We start from the raw sequence: 23,401 nt of genomic DNA, 5'->3' as shown, positions 1-23,401 counted from the left end.
CATCATGCCTCTCTTCATATAGTCCAGGGATGTACCCCTCAAATAATTGACACCGGCATGAACGATGACAGATTCATACTGGTACTTGTTTTTCAAGGACCTGAGTGCATAGATGAAGTGAAGGATCCTGGCCCCAGACAAGCAACTTGCAGCCATTCTTTTCTTGCTCAGCCTGGTAAGAGGCACACCTGTATGTCTTACAATGGAGTCGCCTATAACAAAAATGTTTGGTTGGATTGATGCCTGCCTTACAGGCTCAGCATCTGTGACTTCAGATGTTGTGTGCTATGTAGGTGTTTCTCCATCTTTCAAACCACTCTGGTCTATTTTTTTAAAACCAGAATGTTATCCAAGGAGTTATAAGAAATCTGACTTTGTAATTCATTGCCCATTGTTATGGCCTGTCTTTTACTTTCTAGTTCTTTAATTTGCTATTCCACATCTTTTGTTTAATGGCATTCTGTGCATATTATGCTATTAACTACATTGTTTTTGTAATGTGCTTTAACATTGTTTCTATCTGTAAAATGAATCAGTTGGTTAGTTTACAAATGTAACCACAAATACTCCCTCAGTAAGTAAGTAAATAAGCAAATGAATTAATTAAATGCACAAAGGGAGCTCCAAGTAGAAAATAAAAGTATGCATTACTACCGGCAGTTGTTGTCTTTCGGCTTTTCCAGGTTAGGGGTCGCCACAGCGGAACTCTGGTCCGCTAATGATTGGCAGTAGATTTTTTAATGGTGCCGAGGTGCCAGCTCAACACCCAACCTTCAACAAAGACATGCCCATTCTACGCATGTCTTTTGAACACCACTCAACCGCGGAGAGGGCATGCAGACTCCACACAGAAGGCGCTCTAGCTGAGAATCGAACTGGAGAACCTCTTGCTGTGAGGCAACAATGCTACCGCTGAACCACCGCGGCTTACCCCATGCATTACTACCGGCAGTAGTAGTTTTTAAATATGAATCCAATTAGTTTATAAGCATATAGAAAAACGAATACAGTTTTCATCTTTGCATGCTTACTGAAGGGTGTCTATAAATAATGCAACAACCAATCAGTGACTTACAACAGCCTGCTTCTGATGTATTGAAACCTTTTCAGTGGCAGTACAGTGGAGATTGCTCTGCCTGATAATATGAAAAGAAAAACACTCAGCTTAAACAGTTTTAAAATGCACAATAATCATATTATCTTCAAGCAGTTTAACATTCCATAACAGGTGAGTGTTTCAAAATTTATATCTGTTCATTTTCTGGAAAGCTGCTACTCACACGAGCTTCCTTGAAGAAAAACAGATAGACAATCAAAAAAAACTGAATTCTGGAGGACAGCAGGGGACATTTGTTTACTTAATAACAGCAAGATATTAGGAAAACACTTGATTTAAACAGTTTTAAATCAGTCTGAATGATTTTATGTTCCAACTGGTTAAACTTTCACAGCAGAAAGAGAGTGTTTCAGCAAACATTGCCAATTATTCACAGGCACCTCAGGCAGGTATTTCCATAGATGTTTCTGTGCTTAAATGCTGTTCTAAAATCAGATCTTTTTACAGAGCAGACTTTTTAATATGTCCTACAACACGACACACAAGTCCATCTATTATTTTCAGACCAGTATACATTCAATACAGTTTTTTTTTAGTTCCACAGTGCAGATTTGACTTTAAGCATTCCAGATTAGTTGAGATACTCTTAAACAAGCCATTTCAAGTGCTTATAAACAAATTCACTATATATTTATATATATATATATATATATATATATATATATATATCATGTCTGTATATATATATATATATATCATGTCTGTATATATATATATATATATATATATATATATATATATATATATATATATATATGTAACATCTCATCTATGCCTCCCCTATCCTAACTCAGCTCCAGTCAGACCTCTCCGTACTAGAACAAGCTTACAACATAGCCAGTTTCACCAGTAACCAACCTTATACATCCCATCATTGCCTTGCTCTGAAACTGCTTTTATGACTAGAATTCCCCCAACTCTTACTACTTGCCCAGCAGCAGCTCACACACTCCATACTCAAGAAACAGCTAGCCTGCCCATCACTCTCTACCTTAGTGTTCCTTTATACCCCAACCCAGTTTCTTCGCAGTTCCGACCAGCACCTTCCAGACATATATAAACCCAACAAACCCTATAGTAAACTCCTCTAGAAATACTCTGTGTCCCTTGCGTGGAACAGGCTACCGCCTCACATTTGTAGCATTACTAGTTACAGCAACTTTAAAACTGAAGTCAAGCACTACTTTATGAACTCAAAAGCCTGTCCTTGTCTAAATCATCCATAATCTGCATTTCCTTTCTTTTTCTTTTCACTGCCTGTCTACGTCTAATAATTCAATGACTAATCTGCTCACTAGACAATACTACATTATGCTACTTGGGAAAGATATGTCAGTATTGTAAATACTTAAATGTATTAGTTGTATTTACTTCAACTTGTTTTATTTTTATTACAGTTATTTGTTTCACCTGATTACTGCATATGCAATTTTTGCTTATGTTGTATTGCTGCACTGTTTTTCTTGGGCTCTGTATATTGCCAACTATATTATCTTTTTATGTTTGTATTGCTGGAGCTTTTCTCCTTTGTTGTCCACTGACAATGGGCCATTGGCTCAGATGGACTAACCTGGTTAACAAATGGCAAATAAATAAATAAATATACACATTTTCATTTTTGAGTTCCCCTTCATGTTGCGTAAAAGTCATTGTATAGTGCTATTAACTTAATTGCTCAAGTAACTGTATAAAATGCATATTCATATTACTAAAATGCTTATATAATTAAGAATACTTGATTTTTTTCTCAATATCACTGTTTTGAAAACCATGATTAATCTGTTCCAAGGAGTTATTTTATTTGATTCAGACCATCAGACATTAACCGTCATTAATCCCTATACTGAGTAAAAAAAGTTCTGGCAGTCCAGTTGTCTACAACACTATTTATTTCCAGCAAACAAGGTGTACCAATTTCAGTAAGAAGCAGTCCAGATATACATGTACTATAAGCCTTTAACCAGAAATTCCCAGCTCAGAAGGGCACAGTCCAGCCTCTCCTCCCATAAGAGTGCAGACCACGAACCGTCTTAATGTAAAATAACTGGCCTGAAAGCCCAAGTGCTTAAACCAGAATTAATACACTTTTAGAATAACAGACACTGAGCCCTCAATCAGCAGTTTCCAACTTAGAAAGATGTAAGCTACCTGTTCTGCCACTACAGTGCAGACCACAAACCTTCTCAATGTAAAACAACTGGTCTGAAGCCCAAGTGTTGAAACTAAAAGGCTTAGAATGAGTTACACCAAGCAGTAATAAATACAATTGAGTACTTTTAAGATGACGCAAAAGCAAAATAAAGTAGGAAGAATCACAAGTACAGTAAAAGCAGATGAATTTTTTTTTTCAGAAAAGTAGCAAAAGCAGTAGTAAATACAATTCTCATGCAGTGCAAGCTGGCACACTTGAATATGTAGCAATATTAGTACACACACAGTTTGAAAAAATGTAATTAAATTAAAAAGGACTAAAAGCAAGTGCAGAAAGGGTTGATTAGATAGAATGCGGTAAAGAGATGGGCCTGGGGGAGTGTCTTAGATCAAATCTACAGTGGGGTGGGCACTGCAAAAGCCACCAAATTTAAACTACAACCAAGAACTGGGAAGGGGGGTGAGGAAAAACAGTTTCAACACAGATGTGAGGAATGTGCAAATTATAAAGCCAAAAAATATATACTGTTCTCTCTCTCTATATATATATATATATATATATATATATATATATATATATATATATATATATATATATGCAACAGATATCTAAGCAAACAATTTAGCTCTATAATACAGAATAATACAGAAAAATATACTCAGCTCTATATATTTGCAGATAGTTCTGTAAGGCTGTCTCTCAAACTAAGGTTCCAGTTTGAATGCAGATTGTTAATTAACAGGACACACAACACTAGCTCAATTATATAGCTGAAGACAAGGCAGGAAATGAGGGGGTGGGGAAAAACAGTTTCAACACAGATGTGAGGAATGTGCAAATTATAAAGCCAAAAAATATATACTGTTCTCTCTCTCTCTCTCTCTATATATATATATATATATATATATATACAACAGATATCTAAGCAAACAATTTAGCTCTATAATACAGAATAATACAGAAAAATATACTCAGCTCTTTATATTTGCAGATAGTTCTGTAAGGCTGTCTCTCAAACTAAGGTTCCAGTTTGAATACAGATTAATAGCTAGCCTTGTTTCTTTTGAAATATGAGTGCCATCCATGCTCACATGATCTAGCTGGTATAGATACATTTGCTTGATCTAATGAACAAAAATAAATGTCATTGTTTACATTAAACTATGTTACAAAACATTTTCTGATATATATTTTTATTACAGAGTTGTACTGACCAAGATATTTTAGGTCAGGCTTTCCAGGATGCCTTTGAAGTACTGCAGCAACATTCAGAAGCAGGCCTCCCATATCTACCAGGTATGTAGAATATTTGTTTACTAGACTAACTCCAAATTCATCCAGGACCAGATTAATAAGTGGGCTGATAGAGATACAGCTTTAGGCCCACATGTCTGAAATATGCCATGTTGTGTATGCTCACAGTTTAGTCTCATATATTCTACTGTTGTCACATCAGATCAATAGACCCCTTATAATTTTAAGCTCCAGACCCACAAGGCCCATAATGCTATAAATGTGTTGATTGTTGATTAATTTGTGAAGAATGTGCTTTGATGTTTAATGTAGTAATGCTCGTACAGATGACATTGATACATATTTAAGTTTGTTTTGTATATCACCCTTGAAAATAGGGTGTTACATAGTAGAATAGGAAAAAGAAGGAATGAAAAAAGAAAGCGAAAGAGAAAGAAACAATGTTTATTTACTTCTACTCATTTTCTGCGATAATCCATTTGAGTAGAGGTCCAGAAAGAAAAGTTCCACTGTGCTCACACATAAAAAATATTTAGGAATTAATTACATACAGAAGATTTAATAATTTCACATTTCTGTAAGGGAAGGAAGTAGCAATTAAGGTCTGAAGAGTTAAAAAGCGCTGATGAAATCCTGGAGCATGCAAGCTAAAAAACAATAATTTTGGCCGGGGGTGGTCAAGCCTTCCTGCACCCCCATACCCCCTGCTAGTTATATATACCATTTCTGAGATCACACGGTAGTGGGGGAAAGTTCATAATCCCTTCCCCCTTAACAGTACTCTCAATATATCAATCAGCTGTTTGGCGAATCATTCAGAATTGACAAACAGCTTTTAACAAATCTACTTGATCAATATGAGGAAACCCATAGATAGACAGATAGATAGATATATATATCTATAGATAGATAGATAATTAAACAGCTATACAGATTGTGTGTGTGTGTGTGTGTGTGTGTGTGTGTGTGTGTGTGTGTGTGTGTGTGTGTGTGTGTGTGTGTGTGTGTGTGTGTGTGTGTGTGTGTGTGTGTGTGTGTGTTATCTATCTATCTATGTATCTATCTATCATCTATCTAGCAGGACAACTTCCCTCCATGGCTTAAATTTCCTGACTGCCTCAAGTCATATTTACAGCATTTAGTCTTTCTATCATCTCACATGGCCCTTGCCATGTGAACAAAAATGTGTTTTCAGTGGAAGACAGTAATTCTAGTTCTTGATCTACTGGATTAAATGATCTAAGCTGGATACTCTTATTATAAACATGATATTGGCTTTCCTGTCTCTCTGTGTGTGCTGTCTTACTATTCGTATTACTAGCTTTAATCTGTCCTGTAAAGCAGCATAGTGTTCAATTATGCTTTTAAATGGCATCCTTTCATGTTCCCAAATGTCCTTAGAAATTTCAAGCAGCACCTTTGGATGTCTGCCATGCAAACAGTCAAATGAGATAAACCCAAAAGAAGCATGTGGTACCTCTCTGATTGCAAACAGCAAGTAGGATAACAATTGGTCCCCATTTTTACAATCTGCATCAACAACTTTGCTTAGCATAGATCTTAGCATTTTATTAAATGTATTAGTCTTCAACTGTTTTATTTTAAATCACTGACACAACCAATGCAGTACCCTTGGCATAAAGGGTGCACACCGGTCAGTAAGCATCTGTTTAAGGTCACCCTCTGTGGAGAACTAGAGCACCAGTTCTTTGGCTGTAGTCTGTTCATTAGCCTTACATAATGGTGCAGCTTCTGGAAATCTTTTAGCATAGTCAATTAGTAGTAGAATATATTGATACCTATTGCTAGAGTTTACTAGGGGCCTCACAATGTCCAAAGGAATGCATTCAAATGGCACCTCTACAAACAGACGTTAGAATAAATGGGCTCTTTAATCCAGTATGGGGCTCTGTTTTCTGAGAGTTTGGACAAAATGTTAGAAGTGTTATAGTTCCTTCATTATAAATGGTCACTAGAATCTGATTACCATACTTGCTTTACTTTTGTCCATCCCCTGGTGACCTACTAACAAATAGCAATGGGCTAACTTCATTACTAGCATCCTACAATGTTTTCTTTCTGTCATTACTTTGTATAAAATATCCAAATAGGAGTGAGAAGTAATTAGAACATCTTATTCACTGTCTTCCCACACAACCTTGTTTTTTCCTCTCTTGAGCTCTAATTAAACTATCATCTCCCATTGTAACAACTGGAAATGAATTTTGTGAAATCACAAGTCAAAAAAAAAAAAAACAAGTTTCCTAATCTTACAGTACAAAACATGACATATAGAAACCAGACCTCTGGATTTTCCATGTAACATTTTTTTTTTACTTTTTTATTTAATTACCTTTCACCATTCCTTTCACTGGTAAGTGTTAGTTATGTTGGTTGCATAAGTTATATATATGTTAAACAAGATTCCATCTGGTTTTTATAGATTTTTATGAATGCACTGTCTCATGGGCAGTTTTCTACTAAAGTTCTGAGTGATCTTGGCTTTTATAGTTTAGCAAAAATTTTAGGCACTTTATTATAACTCAGTTTATTTGTATATTATCAGGTTGCTTTTATGATTTGCTTGTTGTAATTCTGCTTTTATTTTATTTTTTATTAGGTTTTCGTACTCTCTTTTTACTCAAAGGTCAGGATGTCATCTAGGAGTTTGATTTAAATGGAGTAACTGTTTTGGAAAGGGTTATTTTAGTACATGCAATGCATTTAGTTTCCTTTATTCTATAGCTTAACTGGGGTTGAGATAGGGTTCATGAGAAGTGCTTCAGATTGTTTTGGCTGTTGACAATATATTTGGGATGTGAGGAAATGTCTTACATTGGATGTGCATAATAAAATGTGCACATTCCGAAATAGAGACTCACAAACACACACATGCATACACACACTTGTAGATGTATACATATAGATTAAATGCAGATAAGTATGTGTGCGTGCATGTGTGTGTGTGTGTGTGTGTGTGTGCATCATATATCTGTAAACGCACACACACACACACACACACACACACACACACACACGTGTGTGTGTGTGTGTGTGTGTGTGTGTATATATATATATATATATATATATATATATATATATATATATATATACACACACACGTTATACTTTATTTTGCTTTTGCGTCATCTTAATAGTACTCAATTGTATTTATTACTGCTTGGTGTAACTCATTCTAAACCTTTTATTTTAAGCACTTGGGCTTCAAACCAGTTGTTTTACATTAAGAAGGTTTGTGGCCTGCACTGTAGTGGCAAAACAGGTAGCTTACATCCTTCTAAGTTGGGAACTGCTGATTGAGGGCTCAGTGTCTGTTATTCTAAAAGTGTATTAATTCTGGTTTAAGCACTTGGGCTTCAGGCCAGTTATTTTACATTAAGAGGGTTCGTGGTCTGCACTCTTGTGGGAGGAGAGGCTGGACTCTGCCCTTCTGAGCTGGGAATTTCTGGTTAAAGGCTTATAGTGCCTGCATATTTGAACTGCTTCTTACTGAAATTGGTACACCTTGTTTGCTGTAGCATAGACTAGATCCAGGCCTGCTGAATCTAGCTTTGTTTGTATAACTTGAGCACTAATCCAGGCATTCTTTAAAATATTCAATTGTATTTATTACTGCTTGGTAGTAACTTGATTAAAGTGTAGCTATCATTCTAAGTCTTTTGGATTAAACACTTGGGCTTCAGACCAGTTGTTTTACATTAGGAAGGTTTGTGGCCTGCACTGTGGTGGCAGGACAGGTAGCTTACATCCTTCTAAGTTGGGAACTGCTGATTGAGGACTCAGTGTCTGTTATTCTAAAAGTCTATTAGTTCTGGTTTAAGCACTTGAGCTTCAGGCCAGTTATTTTACATTAAGAAGGTTCGTGGTCTGCACTCTTGTGGGAGGAGAGGCTGGACTCTGCCCTTCTGAGCTGGGAATTTCTGGTTAAAGGCTTATAGTGCCTGCATATTTGAACTGTTTCTTACTGAAATTGGTACACCTTGTTTGCTGTAGCATAGACTAGTTCCAGGCCTGCTGAATCTAGCTTTGTTTGTATGCTTGTTGTTTGTTTGATTGTTATTTCCCTGAAACGCTAATTCCACCTAAAACACGGCTTTTCAGCGCTTCTGTGGATCCCTAGTGATATCTGCATTGCTTACTGTACTTATTTCCTTGTTTCACTTGAAAGAAAGTTACTGTTTGTCGTTTTTGCATTTAGGTTACCTGTAACACATTGCATTTAAGTTACCTGGCACTTGCTCACTAAAGCAATTATATAAGTCAGCACTAAAAAATTAAAAGCACTACACCCTCACAAACTCCCCTTGAGTACCTTGTTCCCCATTGGCCCTTTTTTTCAATTATAAAGGAATTCCCAATACTATTCTAGCATGTCCAAAGGTCAGTTGTCAATCTCCTCTCCGATTCAGCTGGTGAATCTGGGAATCTTGAGGCAATGTTACAACTGCCTCATGTACACAGACAACCCTCTCCTCCTCCCAACAAATTCCAACACATGTGAGAGATGCAACCATATAGCCAAACTGGAGGCTAAGCTCTCTCAACTTAGTACTGGCGTAACCAGTCAGGAGGAGAAGGAGACCACACTCACTACAATTCTAGTCTCACATGGACCTACCACGACAGCAAACCAAACACATAAACACACAAAAACATACTCGGAGGCTCTAAATAAAAATCTGCCTAAGCAGCAGAGACCTCCAAAGCAGACACCCAAGCAACCGCTACCCCAAAACAAAACACGTGCAACACATAGCTCACAAAGCCAGTGTGCTGAACAGTCACAGCCCTTAAGGCTAAACAACACACCTGATACACCTGTAATAGGTGACTCTATCATCAGGCACACTGACGTCCCGCTCACCAGGCTGAAAAAGGAGAATGTCACTGTGAGCTGCCTGTCAGGCGCTAGGATCCGCCACATAACACAAGCACTCAGGTCACTCCAAGGCAAATACAAATATGACTCAGTCATTGTCCATGCTGGTGTGAATGACCTGAGACATACCTCCCTGGACTACATGAAAAGAGACATAGAGGAGCTCTCTGAGCATGTAGCCCAGGCCAGTATGACCCTGACCTTGAGTAGCATCTTACCCTCACCAAGAATGATGCCACAATATGAAGAAAAGATGATCAATTTCAACAATTGGCTTAAGTATTGGTGTCATTCAAAGGGGATCCAAAGCTTGTCAGCCTGGGATGACATGCTCGACAAGCCACAATGCTTCGCTAGGGACGGCTTGCACCTGTCAGCCCTGGGCTTTCGGATATTGGCAAAAGCTCTTGCTTCTCCCATAGTGCCTTTTTTAGGCAAGGCTCAAAAGACAAACCCACCTCCATAGGTATCACAAGGGATAAGAAACTAAGAGTAATGCTACTCAACGCCAGAAGTCTAAACCTCAAGATGCATGCACTCGAAACTCTCCTTAGCATGGAGAACATCGATATCTGTGCAGTAACAGAAACCTGGTTCAAGGCTCCCGAGAGCACCCCAGCACTACCAGGTTATACCTCATACCATGCTTTTCGGCCCCAAAACTTGGACCGAACCACAAAAGGAGGGGGAGTATCAATATTCGTCAAAGATACCCACACCTCCAGGTTGGTGGCACAGCACGAAGCATCAGAGACTATCCATGTGCAACTAACAGTGGGTAAAACTGCCTTCCAGTTTATAGCCTGCTACAGACCACCCTCCCAAACCAAGGAACCCCACTCGGCCTTCCTGAGGACACTGGAAAATATGAAGGTCTCTCCAAACACCATTATATTGGGCGACTTCAACCACCCAAACATAGACTGGGAGCATTACTCTAGCTCCAACACCCTAGCCCAAAGGTTCCTAGAATTTATAAACTCAAATGCTATGGAACAACTTGTTACCACTCCCACAAGAGGGGAAAACATACTGGACCTGATCATCACCAACATGGGTACTCTATGCTCCAGACTAGAAGTGTATCCCTCACTGGTAAGATCAGACCATAAACTAATCTCACTGGATATTCACATCCCGACCCCACCCCCTGCCCAGAAAACCACAGTGAAAAACTTCTCTAAAGCAAATTTCACACTTATCAAAACCGAGGTGGAATCCTTCAAAGCCCCCGAGCCTGTGGAAAATACGGCCCAGACTGCAGAATCCTTTATAAACGCATTCTATGAACACCTTCAGGAATGCATGGATCATGCAATCCCAAATAAAACCAAGACCCAATCCTCCAAAGGCAGACGTCCTGTCTAGTGGACCCCAGCCATAAACAAACTATACAATAGAAGGAGGAAGCTACTACATGATAGAGCAAAATCCCAAAAAGGGAAGGCATCTCTGATCAGTATTAGCAAAAAACTACGGGCACTCATAAAATTATCTAAGGCCAGCTTCGAGAGAAAAATTGCACAGGACACTAAGGATAATCACAAGGCTTTCTTTAGTTATGTTAGGAACCTGGGTGGGAATTCCCAGATATGCTCAGAATTAGTCCAAAATGACAAAAAATACATTGAAGCCACAGACATTGCCAACATCCTAGCTAACAGGTTCAGCGCAAACTCCCCCCCCCCTCCCCACCAAAAGGACAAATATCTATCCCAGCAGAGTGCTGCCCCCCCTGACATCTCAGATGCTCAGGTAAGAGCCGCCCTCTCCAAAGCAAAAAACACAGCATGAATGGGACCAGACAGTGTCCCGGGCTGCATCCTACATGAACTCCAAGAGCTAAACCCAAACATAAAACTACTGTTCAGTCTCAGCCTTACTACAGGATATGTACCCAAAGAGTGGCGTACAGCAACAGTGGTCCCTCTCCACAAAGGTGGTGCCTCAACGGATCCTGGAAACTATCGCCCTATAAACCTGACTAGCTTGGCCTGCAAAGCTATGGAAAGGATCATCATGGACCTCATAAATAAAGATATTGGGGACCTACAGACACTGGATCCTACCCAGTTTGGCTTTGTTAAGGGCAGATCCTGCCTCTTAAACCTGGTCAATTTCTTTGAAACAGTCACCAAGGCCATTGACGAGGGGAAGGTGGTCCACACAGCTTACTTGGACCTCGCAAAAGCCTTCGATACAATACCCCACTCGGGCATTATAGATAAGCTCACCAGCTTAAATATAAACCCCTATGTCACTAGATGGGTTGCAAACTGGCTCAAGGACAGAACCCACATGGTTAGAATTGCTGGAGCCATGTCAGACTCCAAACCAGTTACACGTGGCATCCCACAAGGCTCAGTCCTGGGACCTCTCTTGTTCGGTATATATTTCTCGGAGGTACAGGCCAACACGGAAGGACTGTGGCTGACCAAGTTTGCAGATGACTGCAAACTGGGTGCCATAATCAACTCTCCAGCCGACACAAGCATCCTCCAAAAGGGCCTCATAGAAACAGACAACTGGTGCCAGAGCCATGGCCTCAAGCTAAACGCCAAAAAGTGTATAGTCATCCCCTTTGGCAAAAGCAAAGTGCCCACAAATTACCACATAGGTGGTAATTCATTAAGTACAGAAGAAGTAATTAGGGACCTGGGGACCCAAGTTGATAGCAATCTCTCATTTGACAACCACATGGCCAAAGTGGTTAGAAAAACATTTTATATAGCCCACCTAATCATGAAGGGATTCACATCTAGATCAGGGGAGGTCATCGTGCCTCTTTACTCATCCCTCATCAGGCCCATAATTGAGTACAATGCCCCTTTTGAGATGTACCTTACCAGACACCTGCAGCAACTGGAAAGACCCCAAAAGTACCTCACCAAGAGGATCAAAGGGCTCAAACAGATGCCATATGCTGCCCGGTTAAAGAAACTCCAGCTCTACTCAGTGGCATACTGCCTGCTCAGAGGCGATCTGTGCCTGACGTATAAAGAAATGTCCAACCCGGAATTAATGGACATGCTGCACCTCAGAAAATCCAAATCCCATCGAGCTACGTGCTCGAGTGACTTGAACCTCAGCACTGAAATAAATAGGACATGCTGGAGGGACAGATTCATAACCCAGAGGCTCCCTTCACTCTGGAATAAATTCCCAGTCCAGGTTAGGCAGAGTCCCTCATTGACTCTTTTCAAGAGGAATCTTGATAAGTGGATGGGAGATCGTAGGTTTACCCTGGGTATCATTTCTGTGTCACTGTTACACAGAGGCACAGTATACTAACCTCGAAAAAGGGCATAGCAAAATTAATTTAAAATGGGTGGCGAAAGCCAAACACACTCTGGCTAGGCTTATAAATGCCCTAGGGCAGATAGCCTAGTATGAACCTATGAACCTATATATATATATATATATATATATATATATATATATATATATATATATATATATACATACAGGGTCTATAGTAGAACACCCAACATTAAAAATGCTGAGTGTTCTAATATCGAACCCTAGGAATCGAAAATTGAAAACATCGAACATTCAGAACAGCAAATTTTTTCCTAGGGAAAGAAATTCGCTGTTCCAAAACACATACACACAACACAAGCACACCAAACAAACAGCAATCCACACACATACACCTAAACTCTTATACCTAACCTTACACTAAACTATACATACACCACTAACTATCCACTTACCTTAACCCAAACCCTAACCCTAAGGTCCGTCACTATCACACAGTCACCTCACTCGCACCCTAACTCTAACTCACCTACCCCACCCTAACCCTCACGTCCACACAATTGCACACTTACCTGACCCGTGCCCTAACCCTAACCCTAACTCACCTAGCCCACCCTAACCCTCACGTCCACACAATCGCACACTTACCTGAACCCAACTCGTAACTTTCCACCACAGTGCTGAAAAACCGAAGCAACAGAAACAGACAACCAAATTCTTTCCCTGGGATGAAAACCGGTCGATATTAGAACACTCGAAATTTTGAACGTTCAGTGTTCTAATATAGATCCTATATATATGTATATATTATATATATAAAAAATGGTTCTGATTCCAAAAGACTTGCTCTCAGTGAAAGTGACTTATTCTAGTGGATACATTCAGTCTAAGTACTTACACTGAGAGCAAGTCTTTTAGAATCTGGTCCATTACCTATGTAGTGTAAGCCTGCTTTATAGATAGGCCTTTCTTCAAAGTAAGTCACTTAGACTGTGAACAAGCCATTTGGAATTGTTGGAAATGAGACAGGATTATACCAGATTATGTCACACATATATACATTATAATATATATATATATATATATATATATATATATATATATATATATATATACATATATATATATATATATATATATAATATATACATATACACACAGATACATGTATACATTTTATATGTGTGTGTATATATATATATATATATATATATATATATATATATATATATATATATATATAAAGAGAGAGAGAAAGAGGAGAGATTTTTAAAATAGCTTTTGCAATAAAACATGGGAGGCTTTGTCACTTAGTTCATGTCTTCGGCAAGTGCATCACAAGTTAATTGTGGTTTTCAAATTATTTTGAGTATTGCATATAGATGTTTATCATGTTTGAATGCATCACTGTTGCATATAAACAACGTTACAGCCTGGCATGTATTATGTAAGCCATAGTGAACAAACTAATTCTTGAATGACTAGCTTTTTGACAAATTCAAAGACAGTAAGTATGCATTCTTCAAGCAAATAAATCAGACAAAAAGTATACACATGATCCACCGGTGTTGACAAATTTGGGCATAGTATTGGATGCTTATTGCATTACCATCTCTCCAAGAGAAGGATGATTTTGCATGCATGCTGCAGCTTTAATTACATATTTAGAGTATATGAACACAGAATAAAGGAAACTTATTCTGGAAGGAGATGGATGGATTGACAGACGTGGTCTTGAGGTATGAGTCTGGCTTCACTACTACATATAAAATATTCAGATAGTATGACACCAATGAATACGCTTTGAAGATGTTAACAACATACAAAAGTATGATTGTTATTGACATGGTATTATTAAAGTCTTGTATCAGAAGTTGTAAAATTAAGGATTCTTTCTGTAGAATGTATTTTGTTGTAGAGATATAAATAAACTGGACTATTCAATGTGTTGAAAAACTAGAGGCAAGTTCTGATAATTACTCGGGCAATGGCGTCTTATATTGATAGAGATATCACAGAAGGGCTATCATTTGTATAACGATAGTTATGCATTTAGATAATGCAATATGCATACGTATCCTACATCAGATACTGCATCTTTCCAAGTAAACTCAAGTTTCGTATTTACATGTAGTCTTTGCAGTGTGATGGTGTGTCATCTCTTAGTTTTTAAGTAATGCCTATTAAATTACTGACTTTTGTTCGGTTATTTATTTATTTATATTTGATTTTAGAATACAAATACCTCCAGACCCTTGACAGTCACCAGCCATCGTTCAGAGTTCATCAAAACTGCTATTCTTTAACATCAGGGGAAACACCCATCTACAACTGGAGAGATCTGCCTGTAAGTAAAGAAGAACAACATACAAAATATATTATTCCAGAAGCACACTGTCAGACTGAAACTAAAAAGATTTTGGTATGGCTAGAGAATACAATATGTTGCTTTAAGTAGAAATCATGACCTAAACCAAGTAAGCAGGGTTTGTTTTTTAAAATAATGGTATTTCTTTCATGTGTGACATAAAACAAGGAAATGGGATGGAAACTATAGAATGTGATGGCAAATGTGGCATCAGTCTTACTTACAGCTTCATAATACACTTTATCAGCCACTGATTACAATGATAGACACACACACACACACACACACACACACACACACACACACACACACACACACACACACACACACACACACACACACACAAATACATGTCCACTACCAAGTACATTGAAAAGTGATTGTCCAGACAGATATACTAACAGTATAAAAGTATAAAAGTTGTGGTTGGTTTATTATTGTGTTCCTGGCTGTATCACATTTTTGAATGGCATACTGTTGTACTAGGTTGTATTAGTCTAACTACATTCCAACATGGCAGTCAAAAGATCAGCCTAAAAAAACAAACAAAAAAATAAAAAACAAAACAAAAAATTGTTAAGTGCATTACTCATTGTATACGCATAGGGAACATAGAATTTTTTCCAGTCTAAGAGGATGAACTTTCTTACTAGCATGATGAGAACCTGAAATAAACCATAGTTATATACAACAAAAAGTTGGAGATGCAATGACAGATGACTTATTAACATGCATAATCATCATCATAAGGGTAACACTGTCATTCCAACTTTCTTGTAGCTTTGATTGCATTTGGATCAGCAGAAATACAGTTCAGAATGATCAGGACCAGCACATCATATCTATCAGCATTACCATCTGTGGGTCTATATCTCATGCAGTTTTGTACACATTTTCTTTCCTCTCTTCTTCACGTTTAGTAACGGCATTGAGAAAGTTCATGTCGAGATGCTCCAAACTGACTTTACCTTATGTGAGACAAGGAGGGGTGATGTTGTTATGACAAATGATATCAACAACTGTCCCGAATATTATTAAGTTTTATGCCTCAGTTAAACATTAGCAAAAGCAGCACACCAGGAAAGCTATCCAGCCAGAAAGAGGACTTACTGAACTTCCTCCAAAGAATTACTTGTTACAGTGGAAGCATACTAAGGTCTATATCACTTAATCAAAGAATGTATTAGACGAATACATATTCATCGAATGCTAATCAGTGTAACTCATTTCAATGAACCCCAGAAGTTTTACCAGGGATAGGAATCGCTTGCCCACCAGCACTCCGGAACAGACACCGCACTAAATCAAACCGATCCAAGTGGAAGGCTTCACCTCCCACACCCCCTAATTATATATATATATATATATATATATATATATATATATGTATGTGTATAATATATATATATATATATATATATATATATATATATATATATATATATATATATATCCACCTCTGAGTTCACACTACAGTGGGGAAAAGGGAAAAGTTGCAGTGATGGCCAAGTGCTTCCTAACCCTGGGAAAAAGTCTGGGGTTCACTGAAATGAATTTCACTGATTAGTGCTGGATGAATATATATTAAATTAATTCATATTTTGATTAAATGATATAGACCCAAATAAATTCAGTAGTTGTTATGGCTGTGAAGTAACAGTGCCTTAAACTTCATCTATTTGAAGTATAAAATCTTGACAGGTTCCTTACTGCAGGTGTGAGAGTGGAAAGGCTTACTTCATTGTTAAACTGTAAGCTCACTCACAGAGTTAGAAGATGGCATTACAGTATTCTTCCAATAAAGGCAATGGCTAACTGCTGATATCCCAATGGTCATATGTACACAGTTCTGTTATCTGGGTGGGGGCACAATAAATGTACATAGACAGCAAGCTATGATAACTTCCTTCTGTGATTTGAGGAAACCGCCTTTGAATTTTCCTTTGCATACAGTTACACAATGCAGAAAAGAAAAAAAGTAGCCATATTATGTTCTTATCATCGAAAATCTCACTAAAATGTAAGGCTGCAATGTCTGTGTTTCAAGTAATAGTGACATAAAATAGTGTTAAAAAGATGTAGAAATAGGTAGTGGAAAGAGGTACTTGGTAGTGGGGCAGGCTTCTGTATCCCAATATTACAACTAAGTAATGTTTTTAACACAGACCAGTGGATGCACCCCAGAGTTATAAGTTAATGGTGTTTTTAACACCATACAATAGTCTCGTGGTAAGATCCCTGTTTCTCAGGTCCATATCTCAATGCAGACTTCTGTCCACTGACTATGTAGAGTTCATACTGAATTTCCATGCCTGCACAGGTTTTCTGCAGGTATGCTAGATTCCTCTTGCTTCTCACAATCATGCCTTTTGGTACTTACCCTTGCCCTTGTGATTCGAGCTGATGCTGAAAAGGTCTGAGGTCCGGCCTACCTGTCCACTTAATGAATGATAAATGAATGCATGCATGTATGAATAACAACAGTATGAAGAAATAACGAGAGTATGAAGAAATAACGAGAGTATGAATAAATAATGAGAGTATGAAGAAATAACAAGAGTATGAATAAATAACAAGAGTATGAATAAATAATGAGAGTATGACTAAATAATGAGAGTATGAATAAATAACAAGAGTATGAATAAATAACGAGAGTATGAATAAATAACAAGAGTATGAATAAATAAGAATAACCTGAGCTATTCTAGATGGCAAACAGCTATATAAAACTGATGTATCTGAAGGTTTCAACTTAGCACCTTACTGTGTGAGAAGAATGCCTCAGATGTGTCAGTATTACAACAAAAACCTACAACCTTAATTTTTGACACGTTTTAAATTTAACTTCTACAATTAAGTTTAGCAATATTCTATGGTGGCACTCCTTACTGTTGTAACTGCAATGGAATACATCTGCACCTTGTTTTGTGTATATGGCCTGACAGCTGATGCCAGCCTTTTACATCTGACAGTTTAAAGTACAGGAAAGTACAGGACTGAACAGCCATTGAGCTTCAACCTGTAGTCTTGGCTTTGATTTCTTCAGATTTCATTTGTTCACTGTGTGACTCCAAGCAAGTCACTTAACCAGGCAATGTCCCAAAGTCACCCCTGAAAAGAGACACTTGTGTTCGGGGGGAGGTCCAATTACTGTAACAAGTAAGAGTAAGACATCAGTCCCCCTTGATCACTATGGATTACTTGCTTGCAGCAGAACAACTTTAAAGATCAGATTTAGAAGAACTGTTTTTGTTTATTTCATGTTAACTGTGGAAGCAGCTTCTTGGTAAAGAAAAAAAGACTGCTATAAAAGATCCATATATATATATATTAACAACCTGATTTAAATGTTTGTATAATCTGTACATGCATGTATTAGGCAGGCCACTATCATGTGACTTTAGTTATGGTGGAAGCTGAGACTTCCCTTGTTGGAATGTGCCATGGCACTTTATAATTCATCTTCATTCCACTACCACAGACACTTAAAGCTTGACAGATTTTGCATTTTTAAAAAGTATCAAGTGATTTAGAACTGGGATGGTAGCCTAGAAAATTAATGACATGATGCTTTTTTCTTGCAGAATTTGAGTACTATTTTGCATTGTGAGGGGAGTGTGACCCACTCGTTGAACACCATAGCAGAGTACCAAGCTGGCTCTGCTGCTGTGCTTCATCAAAGAGGAGGAAAAGGTTTGTAGAGTTGCTGCCTATGACATCATGCATTCTGTCATAGATCTAGTTTACTTCACTGTCCTGAATGCGTATTGCTTTGAATCATTCTTTTCACTATTTTATTCTAACAGACAATTTATATGACCATGATTGTTTCATGAAGGTAGAAAATAAGAAGTTATGTACTTACCATAATGTTCCATCTGTGTTGTCGATCTTCATTTATTGAGCTTTGGGACACTGAACCTGCTCAGCCAATCCACAGCTTGCATCAGCCAAAAACTCTCGCGCTAAGATTCTACCCACAATACCCCTGTCCAGATTACCTCAAATCGAGTTTGCAGCTACACAGGAAGACAGAGAAATATATTTGTGGAACTGAAGAGGCTATGTCCAAGGTCTAACCTGAAATATTACCAGGACAAGTGTCCGTTCCTTTAAGGAGTCTGCAGGAGGGGGAAGGAGGGTTGGGTGCCAAGAAGAAGTGAATATCAACAACACAGATGGAACGTTATGATAAGTATGTAACTTCTTAATCTGATGTTGTCAATCTTCATTTATCCTTGACCTTTGGGACAGAGTCCCCAGCTACTTTAGATCTTGGGTGGCCTTATGGAAAGATATTCCTGAGAACCATAGAGCCAAAGATGACCTTCCCCTGAATCCAATTTGCAAGGATTGATAATGGTATGCAGAGTAGCCTAGGTTGCTGCTGCTCATATTTCATCCATGGAAGCCTTGGAATGGAAAACAGCAGACGTGGCTATTGGCCTAGTAGAATGTGCTCTCACTGGCGCTGATAATTGGAGATTCTTTTTATTGCATATGAAAGTAATACAGTCTCTTAACCACCCTGACAATGTAACTTTTGAAACAGATTTCTCCAGAGATGGACAGGAAAAGGAGACAAATAACTGGTCCGATTTTTTAAATTCTTTAGTTCTGTTGAGGTAGAAGTGTAATTGTCTGTTAACATCCAGCAAATGTAAGCAATATTCACCTTTGTTGGAAAAAATGGAAAGAAAACAGGTAAATCAATGGTTTGATTAATATTAGTTTCCGAGACCACCTTGGGGAGAAAAGATGGGTTGGTTCTTAGTGAAACCCTATCCTTATGAAAAATCAAATATGGGTGTTTTGACGATAGTGCGTTTATTTTGAAAATTCTTCTGGCAGATTTAATGGCTATCAGAAAAATCGTCTTTCATGATAGAAAGTTTAAGTGACAGGTAGCCGCCAGTTCAAAGGGGAAAATACCAAAGACTACAGAACCATAGTTAGATCCAAGGAACTAGATGGTCTTTATATGGTGATTTCAATCGCAAGGTTCCTTTCAAGAACACTTTACGCATTCTATGGAAAACTAGTGAATGGTCTTCAGACCTACTGTGGAAATTGGAAATAGCAGCTAGATGGACCTTAATAGTAGAAGCTGAGGCTCCTTATTCGAAAAGCATAGCTAAAAACTCCATTTCCTTTTCAACTGGTGTGGAGAAGGGGTTAAGACCATTATTGTGCACGCAAACAGAACATCTTTTCCACTTGCTGTTGTAAAGTTTCCTGGGGAAGGTCTATGGGAAGCCAATAAAATTTTCTGGACTGGAGAAAATAATTTTTTCTGCCTGGTAACTAATGGAATTGGAGGTGCCAAGCTGTAAGCTTGAGGTTCTGAAGATTGGGGTGCACCAGTCTCTGTGGATGAGACAGAAGATCTGGAACTGGGTCCAGAATCCATGGAGGGTGAATCAGATATAGGCCACAGAAAAGGGAAGCAGACTTGTCGAGGCCAAAAGGGTACAATGAGGATCACCTTGCTTCTCAACCTGCTGGTTTCTTTAAGAAGAGAGGAATAAGTGGGAAGGGGGAAAGGCATAGAGAAGTGCCGAGGGCCAATCGTGAAGGACAGTATCTCTCAGGGACTCCCCCCGAGGGTGGGGGTTAGGGTAAAGTTGCTGCTACACTTGTCATTCAAGGATGATGAAAAGAGGTCACAGCAAGGCTGGCTCCAGTGATGGAAAATCTCCTTCACCACTCTGGGGTTGAGACTCACTTGTGAGGCAGGAAGAATGCATCTGCTCAGTTTGCACACTACCATGTTCAAACTCCCTGGGCTGTGCATTGCTAACAGAAAGCGGTTGGAGGATATCACCCATTGCCACACATCTTCTCAAAACAGGGGGTAACACTTGGTTCCGCCCTGTTTGTTAATATACCAGACTACTGACACATTGTCTGACTGAATTGCAATTGGTGTACAACCACACCAAACCTCTCACGTAGAGCTTTGCACGGCCAACCAAACTTGTAAAACACACAACGGCCAGCAATAGATGTCCCAAATGTTTTTATTACGAAAATCACATAGGATATAAAGATATATCCCCAGCTCCAAACCGGTTTCGGTTGCCCCTTCTTCAGTGGAGCATAAAAAATAAATAGAAAGCCAACAAATACACATGATACTATTTATAGTATCTGTTAACACCAGACCATCCAATCAGAGTGCAGTATAATTGTCTAATAAGACCTTAAACACCAGAAAGTTACATATATGCATTCAAAAATGGAAAAAGAAAATAAAAATAAAAATAAAAATAACAATGAAATACATAGTCAAAAAATTACATATTATATTAATGTGGTACTATATAGTGCAATCCCATATATAGGGAAATATATGTAGGCATATGTATACTGGTTGGTCAACAAGGTACAATAACTGTAAAAATAGGCTAGAGGTGATCATTAATACCAGGGGGAAATAATGCACCCAAATGTACAATCCAATATTTTTCCTTTTGTGTCAAAATATTCTCCCATCCTTGTTGGTGACTTCTGTCACCAACTATCCGATCAATAATAGTGAACCTAAATTTGGCCGTAGGATGTTTAACTGTGTGTTGGTAAAGGGCATTGGTGATTTTCTTGTTTCTGATATTACTCCTATGTTCCCCAATTCTAATTTTTAATGGCCGAGAGGTTTTTCCTACATAAAACGCGGAGCATTGACAAGTGGCAAGATATATCACACAACTCATCGAACAGTTCCCAAAAAACTTTAAATCATATACCTTGCTAGTATTAGCACTACTAAAGGATTTTGTTTTATTTATGTCACTGCATGACATGCAGTGACCACAAGGAAAAGTGCCAGTCAATTCTTTACCCGTCATTGTTAATTGTTTATACCGGGCACCTCCACTACCATGATGTTTAAAATGTGAAAAAATAGAACTTAAAGTTTTGCCTCTTCTGTAAGAAAATTGACAACGTGTCCCAAGATGTTGTCTGAGAATCTCATTAGCCATCAAGATATTCCAATTTCTATCCACAACTCCTCTGATGATCTGATTATTTCTGCCATATGTGGTAACTAATCTCAAGACCATATCACCTTTTTTGTTTTTCTGACGGTCCTGATATTCTAGAAGCTGGTTCCTAGTTAGTTTATCAGACCAATATTTGGCAGATCTAATATCAAAATCAGAATACCCTCTATCAAGGAATCTATTCACAAGATCAGAACTGGCTAGCTCATAATCATCCTGACTGGAATTAATTCTTTTGATACGGCGAAACTGAGATTTAGGGATGTTCCGGACAGTGTGGCGGGGATGCATGCTTGAGGCATGTAGCAATGTATTGTATTCAGGATATTTCCTGTATATTTTAGTGCCTAGTGTGTTATCAGGCTTCCTATACACATTGACATCCAAAAATTCAATGGTAGTCCTATTGCTATTAACAGTAAATTCAATGCCCCAAATGTTACTGTTTAGATAATCCACAAATTCTTTAAGATATTCCGTATCTGCCCGCCACACCATCCAACAATCATCAAGATATCTACGCCAGATATCCATTTCTACAATGTAAATGTTATGAGATGTATCATATATGAGATATTCCTCCAAGTAGGCCATGAAGAGATCTGCATATATAGGGGCAAATGATGCCCCATTGCAGTGCCTTGTAACTGCCAATAGCATTCACCTTGGAAAAAGAATATGTTTTTATTCAGAACATGCTCACACATACAAATCAAAAGTGTATTGAATCCAGGAGGATATAAATTAGATTTTTCAAGCCAAAACTGAAGTGCTTGAAGACCAGCCCAATGTGGGATACTGGTGTATAGTGATTTTACATCTAATGTACAGAGCAGCCAGTCAGATTCAATTTCAGTCTCTGCTATAATTTGTAAAAATTGTGTAGTGTCCTTGATTCTTGCTCTCACATGGACAAGCAATGGTTTCAAATATTCCATCAAAAAAACTGAAAGTGGTTCAGTTAATGAACCATGACCAGACACAATGGATCTACCAGGTGGGGAGGTCAAAGATTTATGTATTTTAGGAAGTAAATACAGTATCTGTTTGTTTGGATCTTTAACCGTCAAATGTTTGACAATAGTAGTGGATAAAATACCATTCTCTACTGCACTACCCAAGAAATTATCAATCTCTTTTTTAAAAATAGGAGTAGGATCAATATCCATTTTCATATAGCATTTCTTATCAGATAACTGTCGTAATCCTTCCTGTGTGTAGTAATCCATATCCAAAACCACTACCGCCCCACCTTTATCTGCCTTAAGAATCGCTATATCATTATTGTTTTTCAATTCCTCAAGTGCCTGTCTTTCAGTTTCATGAATATTATCTTTAAGAATATTGA

The 23,401-nt window shown here is 38.1% G+C and overlaps 1 protein-coding gene across 1 annotated transcript in view; it reads left to right on the top strand.

Annotated features, from left to right (window-relative positions):
* The window catches only part of SPIC (Spi-C transcription factor), a 75,196-nt gene that overhangs the window by 26,300 nt on the left and 25,495 nt on the right, over positions 1 to 23,401 (top strand). The window contains exons 3-5 of the mRNA XM_044087195.1: positions 4,472 to 4,565; positions 14,916 to 15,103; positions 18,634 to 18,742. Of these exons, the coding sequence (XP_043943130.1) occupies positions 4,472 to 4,565; positions 14,916 to 15,103; positions 18,634 to 18,742 (391 nt within the window). The remainder of the gene's footprint in view (positions 1 to 4,471; positions 4,566 to 14,915; positions 15,104 to 18,633; positions 18,743 to 23,401) is intronic.

This window comes from Protopterus annectens, chromosome 11.part0 (genome assembly GCF_019279795.1).
Source record: "Protopterus annectens isolate FY-2018-M chromosome 11.part0, PAN1.0, whole genome shotgun sequence".
NCBI classification, from domain to species: Eukaryota; Metazoa; Chordata; order Ceratodontiformes; family Protopteridae; genus Protopterus; species Protopterus annectens.
This window is presented reverse-complemented; position numbering and strand designations above follow the sequence as displayed.